This window comes from Rattus norvegicus, chromosome 17 (genome assembly GCF_036323735.1).
Source record: "Rattus norvegicus strain BN/NHsdMcwi chromosome 17, GRCr8, whole genome shotgun sequence".
In the NCBI taxonomy this organism is placed as follows: Eukaryota; Metazoa; Chordata; class Mammalia; order Rodentia; family Muridae; genus Rattus; species Rattus norvegicus.
Genome location: NC_086035.1, coordinates 32,817,243 through 32,832,867, shown reverse-complemented (window position 1 = coordinate 32,832,867; position 15,625 = coordinate 32,817,243). Strand labels below are relative to the sequence as shown.

The window sequence follows — 15,625 nt, the reverse complement described above, 5'->3', positions numbered from 1 at the left end:
CTGGTCCTTCTACTATGGAAACAGTTCTTCCAACCTTCCCTTCGGATTGGCAGTCCTGTCTGAGTCTGTTCTTATACAGCTGCAGAGGTTGATAGGCCTACCTCACAGTCTCAGAACTAAAGACAAGGGCAGCAGATACCGACAGAGAGGTCTGAAGGGTACTAAGCCAGTGGTGCCCCTAGTACCCAAGCATTTGACCTTTCTCTGACGAACTAATGTGGGCTTGCCTCTAACATAACTGAGAAAACTAATGGCTTAACTCTCTTTGTTTTTACAATATCAGGCTAGGAGAAGTGTTAAAATATCTTAAATATATACCCAATGCTTGCAGAGCAGAAACAAAAGCAGACACATAAAAGTCATTGAAATTAAGATGAGATCTAAGAAGAAACCCTTCAATTGGGGTCTTGAGGGTGGCCCCATGAAATTCAGCACAGTTAAGTTAAATTCTGGAGTGCATCTCATCTGCTATTTTTCTTCTTTTAAATACATGCCACCAAGAACCCAGAGAAGCCCGAACTATGATTGGAGAACATGAATAGTGACAAAGTTGTGATTAGAATGAGTTCTTCTGTCAGAAACCCCCACAGAAGCCCTGCCCAGGATTCCTCCCTAAGGAACTCATTATGGCTCTGGGCTAGAAAGTCACAACACATTGAATCAAACAACCTCTGCCGGCCTACAGGTCCTTGGAATGGCTTTTCCTGGGTGTTGAATGAAGGACTTAGCTGGTCATAGGAGAAGGAGGGCTTGTTCATCAGGGTCAAAGCCAAGGAGCATGTGATTAGCTATGGGATGTGAGAGCATGTACGATGGGACAGTGGATTTTGAGTGGTTTGTATGAATATGTGTGTGTGTGTGTGTGTGTGTGTGTGTGTGTGTGTGTGTGTCTGTGTGTCTGTGTGATAGCATGAGAGAGGGCATGCCGGGGACTGAATTAGTATATGATGCATGTTTGAGGTCATGGGTGACAGTGTGTGCCCAAGAGTGATAGAGCATCTGTGAATGCCCCCAGCCTGCTCGATCGGACAAACCCCACCTCCCAGAGACCATCTGCTTCCAATTAGCAGCATCCCATTTGGGAACAGAAACAGCAGGCTCCTCTTGGGTTGGCTTCTGAGAACCCGGTGGGCCAGCCTGGCTACCCTATTCTGTTCCACAGAGGCTGCCCTGGTCAGCATGCTCTCACAGGACAGAGAATGCCAGAAAGAGCCCCCTCTGCACCAGCCCTAGGCCTCCCCCAGATCATAAACCTGACTGTGAAGACATTCGGAAATATTTCACTCCCAGTTTCTTGCATGCGCAAAGATTGGAATGCCATTTGCTGAAGTTTTATTTTATTTTGCTTGGAAGGGGAGTGAGGGGAGAAGAGTCCTGACCTAATTTGTTCTAGGCCAAAAGACTATTTCATGCAAGACTGTATACCTGCAAGCAGATCCTTGCTTGCTCTCAGGGAGTGTTCTGTACACTAATGTATCATGTGTAGGTATACAGTACACGGCTCAGGCATACAGGCCCGTGGCTATAATTCTAGCACCTAAATGATACCTCAATGAAGCTGGATCCTTGGCTCTAAGCCTCTCTATGATAACTTCTAATTAGTATTGATGCGTTTGAAGTATCAGCATGTGTCTGGTAGGCATTGGGTCCCGGATGTAAGTGGATTGAACTGATGAATCAAATTCAATTTAAAAAGTGACCTAGTATTGATGCAAAGAGGTTGGAAGTAAATATTGTGTGAAAGTCTCTAGACCATAGAAGGGGCATATGTTAGGGGGCTTCTGGGTAGGTAGTCCAGGGCTTTCACACAGAATGTTCCAACAATATTTACTTACCATCAAAGTTTCTTCTTTTAATCCTTGTTTCATGAGCCCTCTCCCCCCTTTTTTGTGGGAGGGTGAGAGCTAGGTGGTTCTAATTAAAATCAGCAGAGATGAGAAGGGGTGGGAATGGTTCAGTTCAGCAGGGGACAGGTATGTCCTAAGGCAGAGACTTAGCAGGGTGCTTTGCCAGGTCAGCTCAGGCAAGGTCTTCTCAACAGGGGCTTTCTCAAAGGAACCAAGGACTATTTCATCCCCAGCTGAGGATCTGTGTGTTGTTTGGGGCTATAAACTGCCTACGTTATAACCTGGAGAAAACATCCACAGGAAACTCTGTTATTGCTAGTTTATAGAAAGATTATTTAATAAGAAAAGAGAAAAACAATCTCAAGACTCCAAAATATAAGTTGTCTAGTGACATAATTTCAAGTAAAATGAATATGTGATTAAAACTTCTTGATTTCCCAAAACCATTCAGAGGAGGCTTTGACAAAAGCAATGCGGCCTTAGGTCTGGCGTGTCCTGTCTTGGGGTCTACAAACCTCTGTGGCCCAGCTCTAGATGCAGGGACAACACAGGAGGTCGAGGGTCCATGATTGGCAGGAGTGACTGAACTCCGGTTCACTGGCTCTGCACTGTTGCCATGCCTCTAGTTTCTGCAGAGGGGCTCAAGCGTTGGGGTTGGTCCTCATGAGCTCCACGTCGGCCTGCACCATCTCTCTCACCAGCTCCTGCAACCCAAGATCCAGGGTGGGCCGTAAGGGAGGAGTTTCTGCCACCCTTTCCCACAAAGCCTCTTCACAGGGCCCTGAAAGGTCTCCTGTTTGACAACAGCCCATTAGCCAGTGCTCACAGCTAGCAGCTCTGAGAACATGCACCAGGGACAAAACTTACATCGAAGGCAACGCGGGGTTTCCAGTTCAGTTTCTGCTGAGCCTTGGAGCAGTCTCCCTGTAGAAAGTCCTGTGGAGAGATGGCAGATGAATTGTGTTTATGCATGGGCTTGCACCGTCCCCCTTTCACCATCCACCATTGGGGCAGCTAGGACCTTGCAAGTAGCCATCTCCAACTGTCCACATTCCCTAGCCCCACCTTGTCCTAGTGACTCCAATGGCTTTAAAAAAAATAGATATTAATTTGTCAGGAAAACTACTGTAAGAACTGTTTCGAATTACTGCAGTTCTCAGGGAGGCCAGGGGTAAATCATGCCGGCATGTCCAAGACGCGGAGTTCCACTGCAGAACAGAAATTCTAGGTCCTGGACCCGCAGAACCCCGACCTCTCTGCTAGGTCCCTAGAACCTACCCTTCCTCAGGTCCTGCTACCTTCAGGTCTATAGCCCTTGCCCAGTCCCTGGCTCCTGGATTCGGAGAAGTGGATCCTCGCCTCCGGTTTCCGGCTTTTGGGAAAGCCCAGGCCAGCAGGCAGTTACCATGGTGGTCAGCCAAGAGAGCCCAGAGTTAAGGGCGCAGAGCTAGCAGAGCTAGCAGTAGCAGCCGGCTGAGCTCTGGCTCTGCTAAGGTGAAGGCAGTTCTCACAGCCAGCCAGCAGCGCACTCACAAGCTCCTAAACCGAAACCTCCTTTTCCTGCCACAGTAAAGGGTCTGTTCTACTCTTATCTTTCTTCCTTAGAATTTAGGGATTTTTTTCCTTGACTCATGGGACAAACGTGCAAATCTCAGTTTGAAACTCTGCATTAGAGGCTGTGTACCTCTGTCAATCTAGACCCTTTCTTTAGCTTCCATATAGATGGGCTTTCAGAGGAGACTGCTGCGGACCACTGACTCAGACCAGGAGTGGGCCTTATCAACATACAGAACAGAGGTCAAGCCTGGTCGGCTCGCTCGATTCTGACTTTACAGGAGAGAAACACATGTGTACTCAGCCTTCCTTGGAAGAAAGACTGGCTATAAACAAGAAACAAGAGATGAAAATCCTCTATCTTAGCCCTCACTCATAGTTCTTTATTGCTGGTCTCAAAACGAATGGGAATTTCAAGATGAGTTGAAAGGGAAGAGAGGAGGGAGGAAAGGAAAAGCAGGAACCGGCAGTTAGGTCTATTCATATGAGTGTATCCAATGGTGCATATGCCGAGACTAAATATCCAGGGACTGGGAAGGAGGGAAAGGTGATCTTTATAGTGATAAGTACTCCTTTAAGACACTCTATTTGAGCCATACACTATTGGACAACAAGTGAACCATCCGCTCTGAGTGACAGCCTCCGATAGCCATTCTGCAGTAAAAGGCTTCTCCTGTTCTCCAGTCCCCTGAACTTGGCAGGCAAAGGCACTTTATTCTGTATGTCAGATGGGCAGGCCAGGGGCTTAGGCACAAGCTCTCTGTGCTTACCATGCTGGGTGCTCACCTGGGCCTTTCAGGCAGAGGTGGTCTGGATTCCATTTCCCTGCCTGAATCTTTAGCAGAGGACACTCGGGGACTCTCGGTCACAATCATCCATCACTGTTTTTTTAGGCTTGAATAAATCAAATTCCCAAAGGCTTCGTTTGCATTTCACAATATGCTGAAGTACCCACTTCCTCCCCAGAGTGTTAACCAGAGTGAAGCAAGGGACTTCTGCTGGCTTAAAAGCCCATTTCCAGACTCCCCAGGAAAGGTAGGACACAAGAATTAGTAATTAGCATTTATAGCACAGTGCTACCTGGAGCTGCCAAAGTAAGTGAAAAAACAAACCAACTGATTTATTTCTCTTTACTCTCCCTAAATAAACTTGTGTGTGTGTGTGTGTGTGTGTGTGTGTGTGTGTGTATTATGCTTCTCTTTTTAGTGTAAAAGTCACACAAAGATATTCCTTCCTTTTCCCCAGAAGAATCTGTGTAGCTTGGAGTCATGAAGCAATGTCCTCCTGCCCCTCCCTCACTCCTACAACAGCTTCAGGACACGGGTACTGTTGAATCACAGACCACCGGCTGTAAGTCAACCAGCTCAGCATGGACGCAATTCATGGCTGAGAACATACAGTTAAAAAAGCCTTAAAACCCTGTTTGGTTTCAAATGATCTCAGTAGGCTTGGGAAAGGGAACGTTGTATTGTAATTATGTTTCCTGTATTTTTCTACAAGTACCTCATAATATGAAAACAACCGGGCAACTACAATTAAGGAAAAAAGAAAAATGGTTTTCAAAAGCTTAGCAACAGACATTACTAACATACACTGTAAAAGTATTTCACTGAAACCAAAGACAGCTAAACTTCACAATTTAGTTTTGAGCCCAGCTCTTAGACTACAGCCTCCTAGCTTCCTTAGCCTTTTGCCAAGGCTCTGTCTCCCTGAAATTAGATCGAGAAGCCTTGGGAAGGAAAAGCATGGGGTCCTATCAGAACAAAACAGGGGCTCTTGTTACCAGTTGCCACGGAGTCAACATAAGGGCCAGTCAAGATATTTCTGTCCCACCAACTCTCTTTCTCCTGCCTAGGCACCAAGCTCCCCTTTGTCTCCATGAACTCAGCTTGCTTTTTCTTTTACTGTTCTAAGGAAACCTGGATTGGGGAAGGTAAGCTGGTGGGTGGAACATACCTTTAATCCCAGCAACCGGGAGGCAGTGGCAGGCAGATGATCTGTGAGATCAAGGCCGTCCTGATCTACAGAGTGAGTTATGGGCCACAGCACGGGCTATATAGATAAATCTTCTCAACAACAAACAAATGAAACCAAGAAAGAAAGGAAGAAAGAAAGAAAGAAAGAAAGAAAGAGAGAAAGAAAGAAAGAAAGAGAGTGAAGAGAGAGAGAGAAAGAGAGAGGGGGGGGGGGGAGAAAAGCTCTATCTGCCATGGCGTCTGGCCAGTGGCTTGTTTCCCTTGTAAGTATGCTCAGGCATGCTGCAGGGGTGGCATGACAAGGCCTGTGTGAGAAGGCATATGTGCTGGACAGGAGGGCAGACAGGAAATGCTCCCTTAAGAACCATTTCCTCTGACTTGCAGAGAAGTCGGGGTTGGGAGCTGGACTCCTACAGGGAAGCAGGAGTGCGGTGTTCACACGGACGATGTGGGTAGGACAAAGGCCATATGCACTTCTTTCATATTTATGTCTTTTAAGACATTTGAACTTGCCAAAATGACTCCAGTAGGGTCAAAAACCTCCTAATGACAAATGAGCAGAATGAGTTTATCTTTACTCTTCTATGTTTGAACTATTAGTTTCTTCATAGGCTTATAGTCACCATATGACAACAGAAGCAAAACTGAAATTAAAGTGATGATTTATGTAGAGTTTCAAGAAAGAACTTCACGAACTGGGAGGTCTGGAGCTGTTCTGAGAACAACAAAAACAAACAAACAAAAAACACCCCAAAAACCAGGCAACAAAACTCGGAGGAAAATTTAAAGTATTTAAATGTGAATATGACATTTCTTAAATCTGGCTTCTGATGTCTTTGCCATTTCCAGTACTATTCTTTAGGTGAACTATACAGTTTCGATGTGTAATTTATTATTGTCAATTCAATTAGGTTTAACTAAGCATTTTACAACAGCCAAACAGCATGAGGAACCGGGAAAGTCTATACACCAGCTCTTTCCTGGAGTATAGCCCAAGGAGTTGGGCTGCATCTGGAGCACCCAGGCATGGTGGCTGTCACGGCAATGGGGCTGTAGACATTAGCCTGAGAGTAGGGCATATTTTGTTGCAAAGAAATCTCAGGCTTTCCTGGCTGTCGGCCTTGTTACAGAGGATAGATAAAGCACCAGACCAAGTCCCGGGAAGTCATTAGGCCAGTTCCTGAGCTGACAGCAAAGGAGGGCTCACCCTGCTATTATTGTCTCCTTTAATTAGAGGCCCCTTTTTGAAGATCTCTGGGTTCCCTGTGCATTGCTGTCAAGATAACAAGACACCTTTCAGCCACATAGGTTACTTTTCTTCCCCTAATGTGATTTTGATTGCTCTTATACAAATTAAGTCCCTTCAGCAAACCCTCATCTACTGTCCCTAAACATCACACAGGGAAGCTAGGGGCTAGCCTGGATCACATGGGGGTAACTCCAAACTCACGCCCTCATTTCTTTTTCTCCCTTTTCTCTACGTTTGATTTGTGAAAATTATAACATTTAGATTGATTACAAGTTGGGTTGGGCTTCCTCAGCAGGTTTGTGGTGTGGTTTGCAGGAACATCTGGTGGGGCTGAGAGACTTGAGGAGTGTAAGAGCTCTCAGCAGGATGTTGTTAAAGTTCTAATGTACATACTGGAAGAAATTGACTTTTGAGTGCCATAAGCAAGAAGGTGCACAGACAGGGATGTAACTAAGGAAATCCTAGCCCAATGGAAACCTTGGCCAAACATCTTCAGGAATGTAAGACATGGAGCTGTGAGTGGCACAAAAATACTGACTTTCCCCTCATGCTTTCCTTAGAAAAGTGAAATTGAAAACCAGCTCAGGTTCCAAGGGAATAGAAGAATGCCAGTAAGTTAGGTCCTTGATCTGACTTTATGTTAATGAGTGAGGAGGCAGGCTTCCCTCCTAGGGTAAAGCTTCTCTTGGGAAATGCAGAACTGCTTAAAACAAAACAAAACAAAACAAAACAAAACAAAACAAAACAACAGAACTTCAGGGAAGTCTTTGAAGTTTCACTGCATATCCCAGTCAAGATTCTAGACAGACAGGGAGGGCAGTATGGAAGAGAAGTGAGAAAGAAACCTAAAGAAAGCCCACTTTGTAGCCTGCAATGCTCTTTCTGAGGACCTAAGAAGAACTTAACTGTGTCTTAATTTTCCTCCAGGAGAGAGCTAACCTCAGAGCAGTGCAATGAGGAGGAGGCTGGGCACCTCCCTCTCCTCCCCTGGACGGCTTTAGAATGGCAAAGACTGAAATCGACACCAAGCCTCTCCTTTAATGACAAGGGGTGATAGGGGACTAGGAGAAGGCTGTTCAGGAAGCAGGTTCAGGGGACTGTCCCTCCAGCAGGGCTGACAGAGCTTCAGAGCTAAACTGATACGACGCTTGGCCAGCTTCACTAAGCGCTGTTCCAGCATGTGGCCCAGCATAAGACATGAAGCAGAGAAGCGGGCCTATAAAAGCTGTTTCCAGCCTCTGCACAAAGTTCAGGCTAAGCCCACTGGGCAGTCTAGACTGTCTACCCACCATATCACGACATCCACACACCTTTTCCATTATTTAAAAAAATGTATAGTTAGCATAAGTAGAGTACAGTTAGGCAACCAAGGCTCTGCAGTTTACACAGACAACATATTTAAGGGGGGAGCCTCTAAATCGGTGGACTTTGCACACAGAGTCTCAAGCAGCCATTGATCCAAGATGACAGAAACATAGACACCTGTACGTTGGGTGCACTGATCGCACTTGTTACTGCTGCACTGTAACCATCGCACCTGCTAACAGTAGCTGTACTAGGCACTAAGTTTCCTAGGAAGATTTACTGAGTGCAGGAAGACAGGCATAGGCCTGGAAATCATGCTATACAGGGTCTCTGAGAATTTCAGTGTCAGAGGGGGACCTGGGAACTAATCTTCTGAGGATGCTGAGGGATGGCTGTATTGGGAGGAGGTATGGGTTCTCAGACTATTAATTTCCCTTTAGAGTGCTAATGAGTCTTAAGAAAGTTCTCTCAGGCCAACATACATGAGACATGGTCCATTCTCCTGTGGACTGGATCATACACACAACATGCAACATTCATACTAATCAGGTTGTAGCCTCGCGCTTAGCAGCTTGGGAGCACCTTAGTAGCACCACTACTGCCTTTGTGCCCTTTAGCCATCACAGGGCTTTGACTGGGGCAACCATTTGACTGAAATGGCAACCAACCAGGAACAATATTTCTGGCTTGTATAACCTCATGGGACCCAGGCTTAGTCCATTCCATTAGGCCCACTCGGAATGAGTAAGCAAAGGAAAACTTATCTAAGAAGCAGTGTCTAGTACCCTGGAAGGGGGCAGGTTCACAGGTAGATGTCTAACAGGTTGCAATGAGACTTTGAGGAGGTTACCTTGCAGCATACAGATTTATAACACCTCTGTACCTATCCTGTGTCTATAGTTGTACTCATGGAATTAACTGTTTTTGGAGTTTTGAAGCCTACTGCCCACAGCAGTGTCAACACAAGGAAAGTGAATTGAATGGACGACTTACTATAACTGGAGCCCGCTGGTCCTAATCCCCTCACTAACCACCCTAACCAGCTGATGTGGGTTGGTGATGATGGTGACTCACACTTATAATGTAAGGGCCACTTAATGACAGGGAGATAAGATTGTTAGTGACCTCAGCATTCCAGGCTTCCAAGTCAGCACCATCTTCTCTGAAAATTACTGGCTACTGTTAATAACTGGATCTGGGGTGCAAAGATTTGCCCATGCTAGTAGGAGGTGGCATAAACCCCGAGGAAAGGAGATAAAGCACCTTTAAGTGGACCGATTAGGGACTGTTGTGACATAATTGGCAAGTGGCGTTCTGGACATAAGATGCATGCTGCATTTCTTTTGCCACTTAGCACTTTCTGCCCTGAAAGCACTTTGCAGAATTCAGCTAATTAAAGTTGAAGACAGCCACACTCAAGATGCAACTCAGGAGATTCTGTATCTGCTTCAGAGGCCTCTTTCCTAGAGATGAAAGTTCTCTACAAAGTGTCTTGGAGCTAAAAGTCAAACTGTTGTCCTGCTTATCTTGAGCCTGTGCCCTCTTATCCAGGAAGGTGACTTAGGCCATGGGGCGTCCTGGATTGCACAAGATAAAGGCAATTTTCTTAAGCTTGCATCCTTCTTGTTTGTGAGGTAATCTATCATTATTTTCGGCAAGCAATCTACTCTTATTTTGAACACAGACACAAAAGAACAATGTAACTATACAGATCTCCTTACAGTGTAAATGCTGTAGTTTTCCCCAACATATATAGCATATTAAGTAAGGTCTTCTAATTCAAGAAATCCCTCACTAGTAATCTATCTACCTATGGTTCACCTCCTCCCTTCTCTTTTCTCAAGCCAAATGGAAATGGCTTAAGAGAGCCACATCTCTTTCCCAGTGACTCCTGTGACAGGTCTAGCTGCACAGGTGTGAGCACATCGCATGTCACAGTCACTCTGCAACAGTAGACCCTGCATTGTGAGGGCTTCTTCCAGGAACTGCTTGAGGAAAACCTAGACCAACTGCCTGCCCTGTGGAGCACAGGAGAAGGATGGACATTTCAGTATGGATCCTTATGGTTTTCACACTTTGATTTCCTCTTCAGTTCTTTCCTCACCATCATGGCTATGAAACTTTAGTTGGCTGTGGGGATCTGCACTTTGTGGTTACCTGCTATTCTCCCTTCATGTTTCCATGAGAAGAACAGAACCCCTATGTCTGTCTGTAAAGAAACTGCAGCCAGATGCCATGAAGCCATCTAGTGGCAGGGGCTTGGACTGGAAGGCAGCATTTCTAATTCTTAGTCTAGCAGTCACAATGTTCAAACCAAGTCCTCCAAGGACACAGTGTACTTATGCCACATTAACCCGACAGGCAAAGTGACTCCTCAATAATGTGTCAGCATATGAGGACATCAATAAATGACAATGCTGGGTAGAAGTTGACACAGAAAAGCAGCCATTCCATGACTCAATAGATTGTTCTAAAACAAACTCAGTCATGGTGATGGAAACCAGAATAGTGGCCAAAGGGAGGATACTGAGCAGCAAGGTGCACAAGGAGACCTTGGGGGAGATGAAATGAAAGTTCCCTCAGTGGACAGGAGCCCATGAACTTTTCAGGACCAATCCAAGTGCAGTTAACATCTCTACACCACTATAAATTTAATCTCAACAGAAACATTCTTAGACATTACTAAGGACCCAGAGATATCACTAGAGGGAACTGGACTCCTGTCTAGGGCTCAGTTAACTTAGCTGTTTCTGAGCATTTCTGAGAATTAGGTTCTAAATCTATAAAATAGATAAACACTGTCTATGATACTGGATGGCTGTAAGAATCAGGGCTCTACACGAATAAGCTGCTGGTGCTAGATTTCTTCCTGTGAGGCACTGGAGGACAGACCCAGGGCCCCATTCATGCCAGGGGTGCAAGCATTCTATCCCAAAGACACTCAGTTCTGTTTTATTTCTAGGCGCAGGTTTGCTGAACAGTTCTACCCAGGATTTTACATTCTGCTTTTCTCCAAGTATTGCACAAATTTTGCAACCTTGTGGAATGTTGCCAGATATTGATTCTGCCAGGCATTAAGGAAACAACTTTGAATGAGGCAAGGCATTGGCTATTGGCTGGCACCTGTGCTGGGTTGGAGAGATGATGGCAAGAGGTACACAGAGATACAAAGAAAATATCAGCTAATGGGGAGCATGGTGACAAGGCTGTCGAGGTGGGGACTTGACAAGAGTGGGACAATCCTGATGGCTAAGGGACATTAAAGAGTATGATTTGATCAGAGACCTGAATAGTATGAAGAAACTTGTCACAGAAAGATCTGGGTAGAAAGATCTCTTTGGGGATACCTCTGATAGAAAGTACTTTAGGGAGCAACTCCTCAACTCTGAAAAGTAAACAGAGGAAGCCGGTGCTTGTAGACTCATGAACAAGGGAAAGACACCCCGTGGTGAGGCCAGCTAATGTTAAAAAGGCTTCTCTAGATCCCAGGCCTTTTTCTACAGAAGCCATGTTGTACCAAGTCGTTATTCTCTGAATTGCACCTCACTGTCCCTTAGGCCACAGTTAAAAAGTTGGCTGACTTAAATGATTTAGGCAGAAGCCTGCATTGGGGAGGAAGGAAGGATGGGGACCAACATGATTTTCCAAAGTATGCCACTGATCTCTGGTTGTTCATACTGATTTATGGAAGAGTTTATTTTTCTCTCTGTACTAAACTTTTATGCATGACCTACCGCCTGTTGCAGTCAGCTACTCTTTGATGTTTGGGGTTTTGACCTGAGTACTCTGTAGTGGTCAGGCCTGGGCTTCTGCAGTCAAAGTTCAGCATGATACACATGGCTCTGGGAGGCTAGGCATCTCCATGTTGTGCTCAGAAACTCACCAGAGTATACATTAGCAAGGCTGCCCTGCCCCTCTTCTGGCCAAATGAGGACAGCGCTAGAGGTTTTCAGAGACATCTGTGCATGCTGTCCCATTAGAGGGGTCAAGAACAGGAGAGGAGACCAGTTAAGATGTCCAGGACACATGGGGGGGAAGATGGAAGTTCCTAGATGACAGCGGCAGTAGACTTGTGGCCATGGAATGATAACTGGGTAAGTAGAACACAGAAAGATTTATGGATTGATGGGATGTGGATGAAGGGAACAAGGATCCTGGATCCTGGCTTAAATGAGAGACCTCCCATTCTCTCAAAGGCATTTAAGATTTTATAATACTATGAGAAATTCCATTATAGCCTCACTAGTGTTATGAGTTTCTCTGCTTCAAGGCAACTTCTTATTGCCAACATTATAAAGCAAGGCTCTCTAAAGGCTACTTTTGTTAAAGTGCTGATAAACTTTTCTGTCACCTCCACGGGAGGCACTTGATATGATGCCAGTGCCCTTGAGTCTCCTTATCACACAGAGAGCAGCTCTGCTTCTACACATCCTGGCTACTCACGTGAAAAGAAGACTCACCTTCTTCTGTGACCCGAGCTGGTAGACAAGTGAGGAAAGGGTTAAGCTAAGCTGTGTCTACTGTGCTCTACCAACATGTCCTACTTTTATTCTCCACTTGTGGCCAGAGGAAGTCCGAGAGGTGGCCTTTCACATGACATCATAAAAGCCTGATTTATCGCCAGCCACCAAACATCTAGAAAATCATAACATCCTTTCAGGAAAATGCAGTGGAAAATAATCAGGCTGGCTTTGATGAAAGCTTTGGTGGAGACTCCAAGTGTGACACCCTGCACAGTCGCCCTTGGCAGGTGCTTTGTTTGCCCTCAGTGCCGGCCTTGCTGACAAGGCCAAGGGTCTGATCTAAGAGACGGCCTGTGATGGAGTGTGGCTTCCTGTCCACAGACCAAATAAGTTGGGCTCATAGTCGGCCAGCTTGATGAAAACAGCACTTGAGTGTATGTGAATATGCTTTGGAAATGACAGCTTGGTCCAGATGTGAAAAATTATTGACTATGAAAGTATATAAAAAAAAAAAATCATGCCCTGTTACATAATCTATTGCCACCTCTGAGGAGCATGGCTGCCACACATCCTGTACTGTACCAGTGATCTGTCCTCTGTTTCTGTCTTTACTGATTGATTTAATTAATTATGGTTATTATTTTTCACTCTGCTAGGGATGATGCACACTATCCGGAAGCTCTACTGTAGAAACACTGAGTTCTAAGCCTGTCTTTAGGAAACAGTTCTTCAGCTAGACGTTTTCATCTCAAGACACTCTACCCACAGAGTATTTCCAGAGCAGTGTGCCCCTGCACCATGCTCCCAGTGACAAGAGGTGATAAGGCAGAGCTCCCTCCCTGCCAAACGCTAGAGGACATAAAGGGACAAAGGAGTCCCTCAAAGCACAAGCTCTGCATTCAGAGAAGGGCTACCTTAGTGATCCTCTTGCTAAGTCAGTTGCAAAATTACCACTCGAGAGCCTCTTGTCTCTGATGCACATGGTGTGTTCTGCAGATAAACCCAGGAAGGAAGGTTAGGGTAGCTGAGAGCCTAGCATGGTTCTTGAACTCTGGCCATATCTATTTTTCAGAGGCCTGTTGGTGGAAAAAGTTAGTTTGTCTACACAGGGCAAGGTAAGCTATAGAAGTCTTGAGAAGAAGGAATGCTACTGTAATGATTTATCCAAGGCCAAAAAGGGCTGATTTGGAATTAAAGGTGGTTCAGATGTTGCTTTCATTGCCAAGTCAACAAGTGTTGTGACAGAAAGACAAGGCACCCAGATTTAAGACCTCAGAGGTACATCTCTCTGGCCACTCTAAGCATCCCTGAAAGGTTGGTATTGGTGTGGGCCCTTGGAGAGGGATGAGGTCCCTGTGGCTGGGGTATTGAGACCACAGCCTGACATACCAGCCACATCAGTCATGGAAACACAGGGGCCTCAGTGCCCACTACTACACATTTGCAGGTTAAGGGTTTTTAATTGCCTCATCAAGCCTACAGTGGGCCTGCCCAGAACATCCACAACTACTCAGGGCCACATAAGGAGTAATAATGACCCTCAGCTGCATGTTCTTAGCCTGCTGTCCACACACAGTCTGCTCCCAGAGGCTGCTCCAATACATGTGGCTGGTGCCGATCCCCATCCTCTATTGTCTGTCGTGAACCCATAGTGGCTGTGGCAGCCATGCACCAGGCCTCAAGTTTTCTTCCATCTGGTAGGGACTGGCCAATTTCCAGCACTGAGACTGAGTCAACAGGGTGATCAGGGAAACTGGGTACCTTAGAATACTGTCTGTAAGCAGAGGATGGTGGCTCAAGGTGGGTTCTCACCTGGTTTAGTAAGGAAAGCAGGGACCATTCAGAGTCAGCACTGATTTATTGAGCTTCTTCTTGGTCCTATCTCTCTGACCCACTGCACATGCTATGTTGTTGATCCCTGCTAATAGTCCTATATGGTAGGCAAGGATACATAGGTCCAGCAAGTAGATAATTTGCTCTTTGCCAGTTGGATTGGGGTCTAGGCTCAAACACAGGCCTGAACAACTGCAAGGGTTGTGCCTGATAATCTGTATCACATCTTGAACAATCTTCTCTTTAGTTGGACAATTAAGAATAGTATATAAAGCCATGTATTCAACTCCACATAGAGGCTGTGAATGAGGACAAACTGTGTACCCAGGAAAAGGACTTACTAAAGACTCAGACAGGACTGCTGTGAGGATATATATACCTATAATCCCATCACTTAGAAGGTAGAGGTGGAAAGACTGTAAGTTTGATGTTAAAATGGGTTATATAGAGGATTACAGGTAAGCTTGGGCCATACAGTAAAACCCTGTCTCAGGAAAGTAAGGTCTACTCAGGGGTAGAGAGCTTGCATAGGAAGTACAAGTGTAAATTCTCAGCACTAAAAACAAAAAGACAAAAAAATCAAATGAGTATTTTTTAGTCCACAGAGGTCCAGAAAAAGCATGGCTGCCAGGAACCCACTTGTGTCAATTAGAACAGGCCTCAGCTGGATGTGGAACTAAGGGTGAGGAAGCAAGGCTGGGCTATTCCTACATACAGGGCTGACATCAGTGCCCTGGAGAAGGAAGAGCTTGAAGAAAGTTTGAAGTTTGGGACCTCGAAAGTGTGTGTGTGTGTGTGTGTGTGTGTGTGTGTGTGTGTGTGTGTGTGTATCTTCAGAGATGAATGGTTTTGTAGAGGTAGAAAACATCTGGATTATTACAGATTCCTTAGACACCCTCAGGAATGGTTATAATCTTGAATTTTGTATTTCAAAGTAAACAGTGACTAAGACATTTTCCCACAGAAGGGTTTTTCTCTCCCTAGCAGCCCCCAATGCTCTAAGGCTAAGATGTTCCCAGTGGACTTTCTTCAGTAGTACTAGATTCTAGAGGCAGATTCTTCAAGGAGCTGCTTGCTTTCTAGGACCACAAAGTATTCTACGATCTGCTTGTCATGAGCACTTAAAGGGCTTGGCAAACGCTTGGGATCTGACTCCATCATGAATGTTTATGATCCTGACCCATGACCATTCCTAACAGAAATAAATTGCTCGAGGGGATGAGGATGCAGGCTTCTACAGTTTTCAGGGTCCACAGAGTGAAGGACTGTACTGTCAGGGTCTGTGTACCTATAGCAATAAACAGGTCTGGAGAATGCAAGATAGATGTGGGTGTCAGACAAAGCAATTTGAGTTTTGAGCCTGGCTGCTTAGAATTCAGATTCATCAAGTTGTTACTA

General features: G+C 45.4%; 1 protein-coding gene across 4 annotated transcripts in view; it reads right to left on the bottom strand.

Annotated features, from left to right (window-relative positions):
- Positions 1-2,159: 2,159 nt before the first annotated feature.
- Gmds (GDP-mannose 4, 6-dehydratase) overlaps positions 2,160-15,625 on the bottom strand; it is a 526,680-nt gene continuing 513,214 nt past the window's right edge. For 3 of the 4 annotated variants that reach the window (XM_039095494.2, XM_039095495.2, XM_039095496.2), the window contains 2 exons: positions 2,715-2,783; positions 2,160-2,551 (listed from right to left, as the gene is read on the bottom strand). In XM_039095494.2, coding sequence (XP_038951422.1) covers positions 2,489-2,551; positions 2,715-2,783 — 132 coding nt within the window. In that variant the 3' untranslated portion in view covers positions 2,160-2,488. The remainder of the gene's footprint in view (positions 2,552-2,714; positions 2,784-15,625) is intronic. The other variant, NM_001039606.1, reaches the window with a different exon arrangement.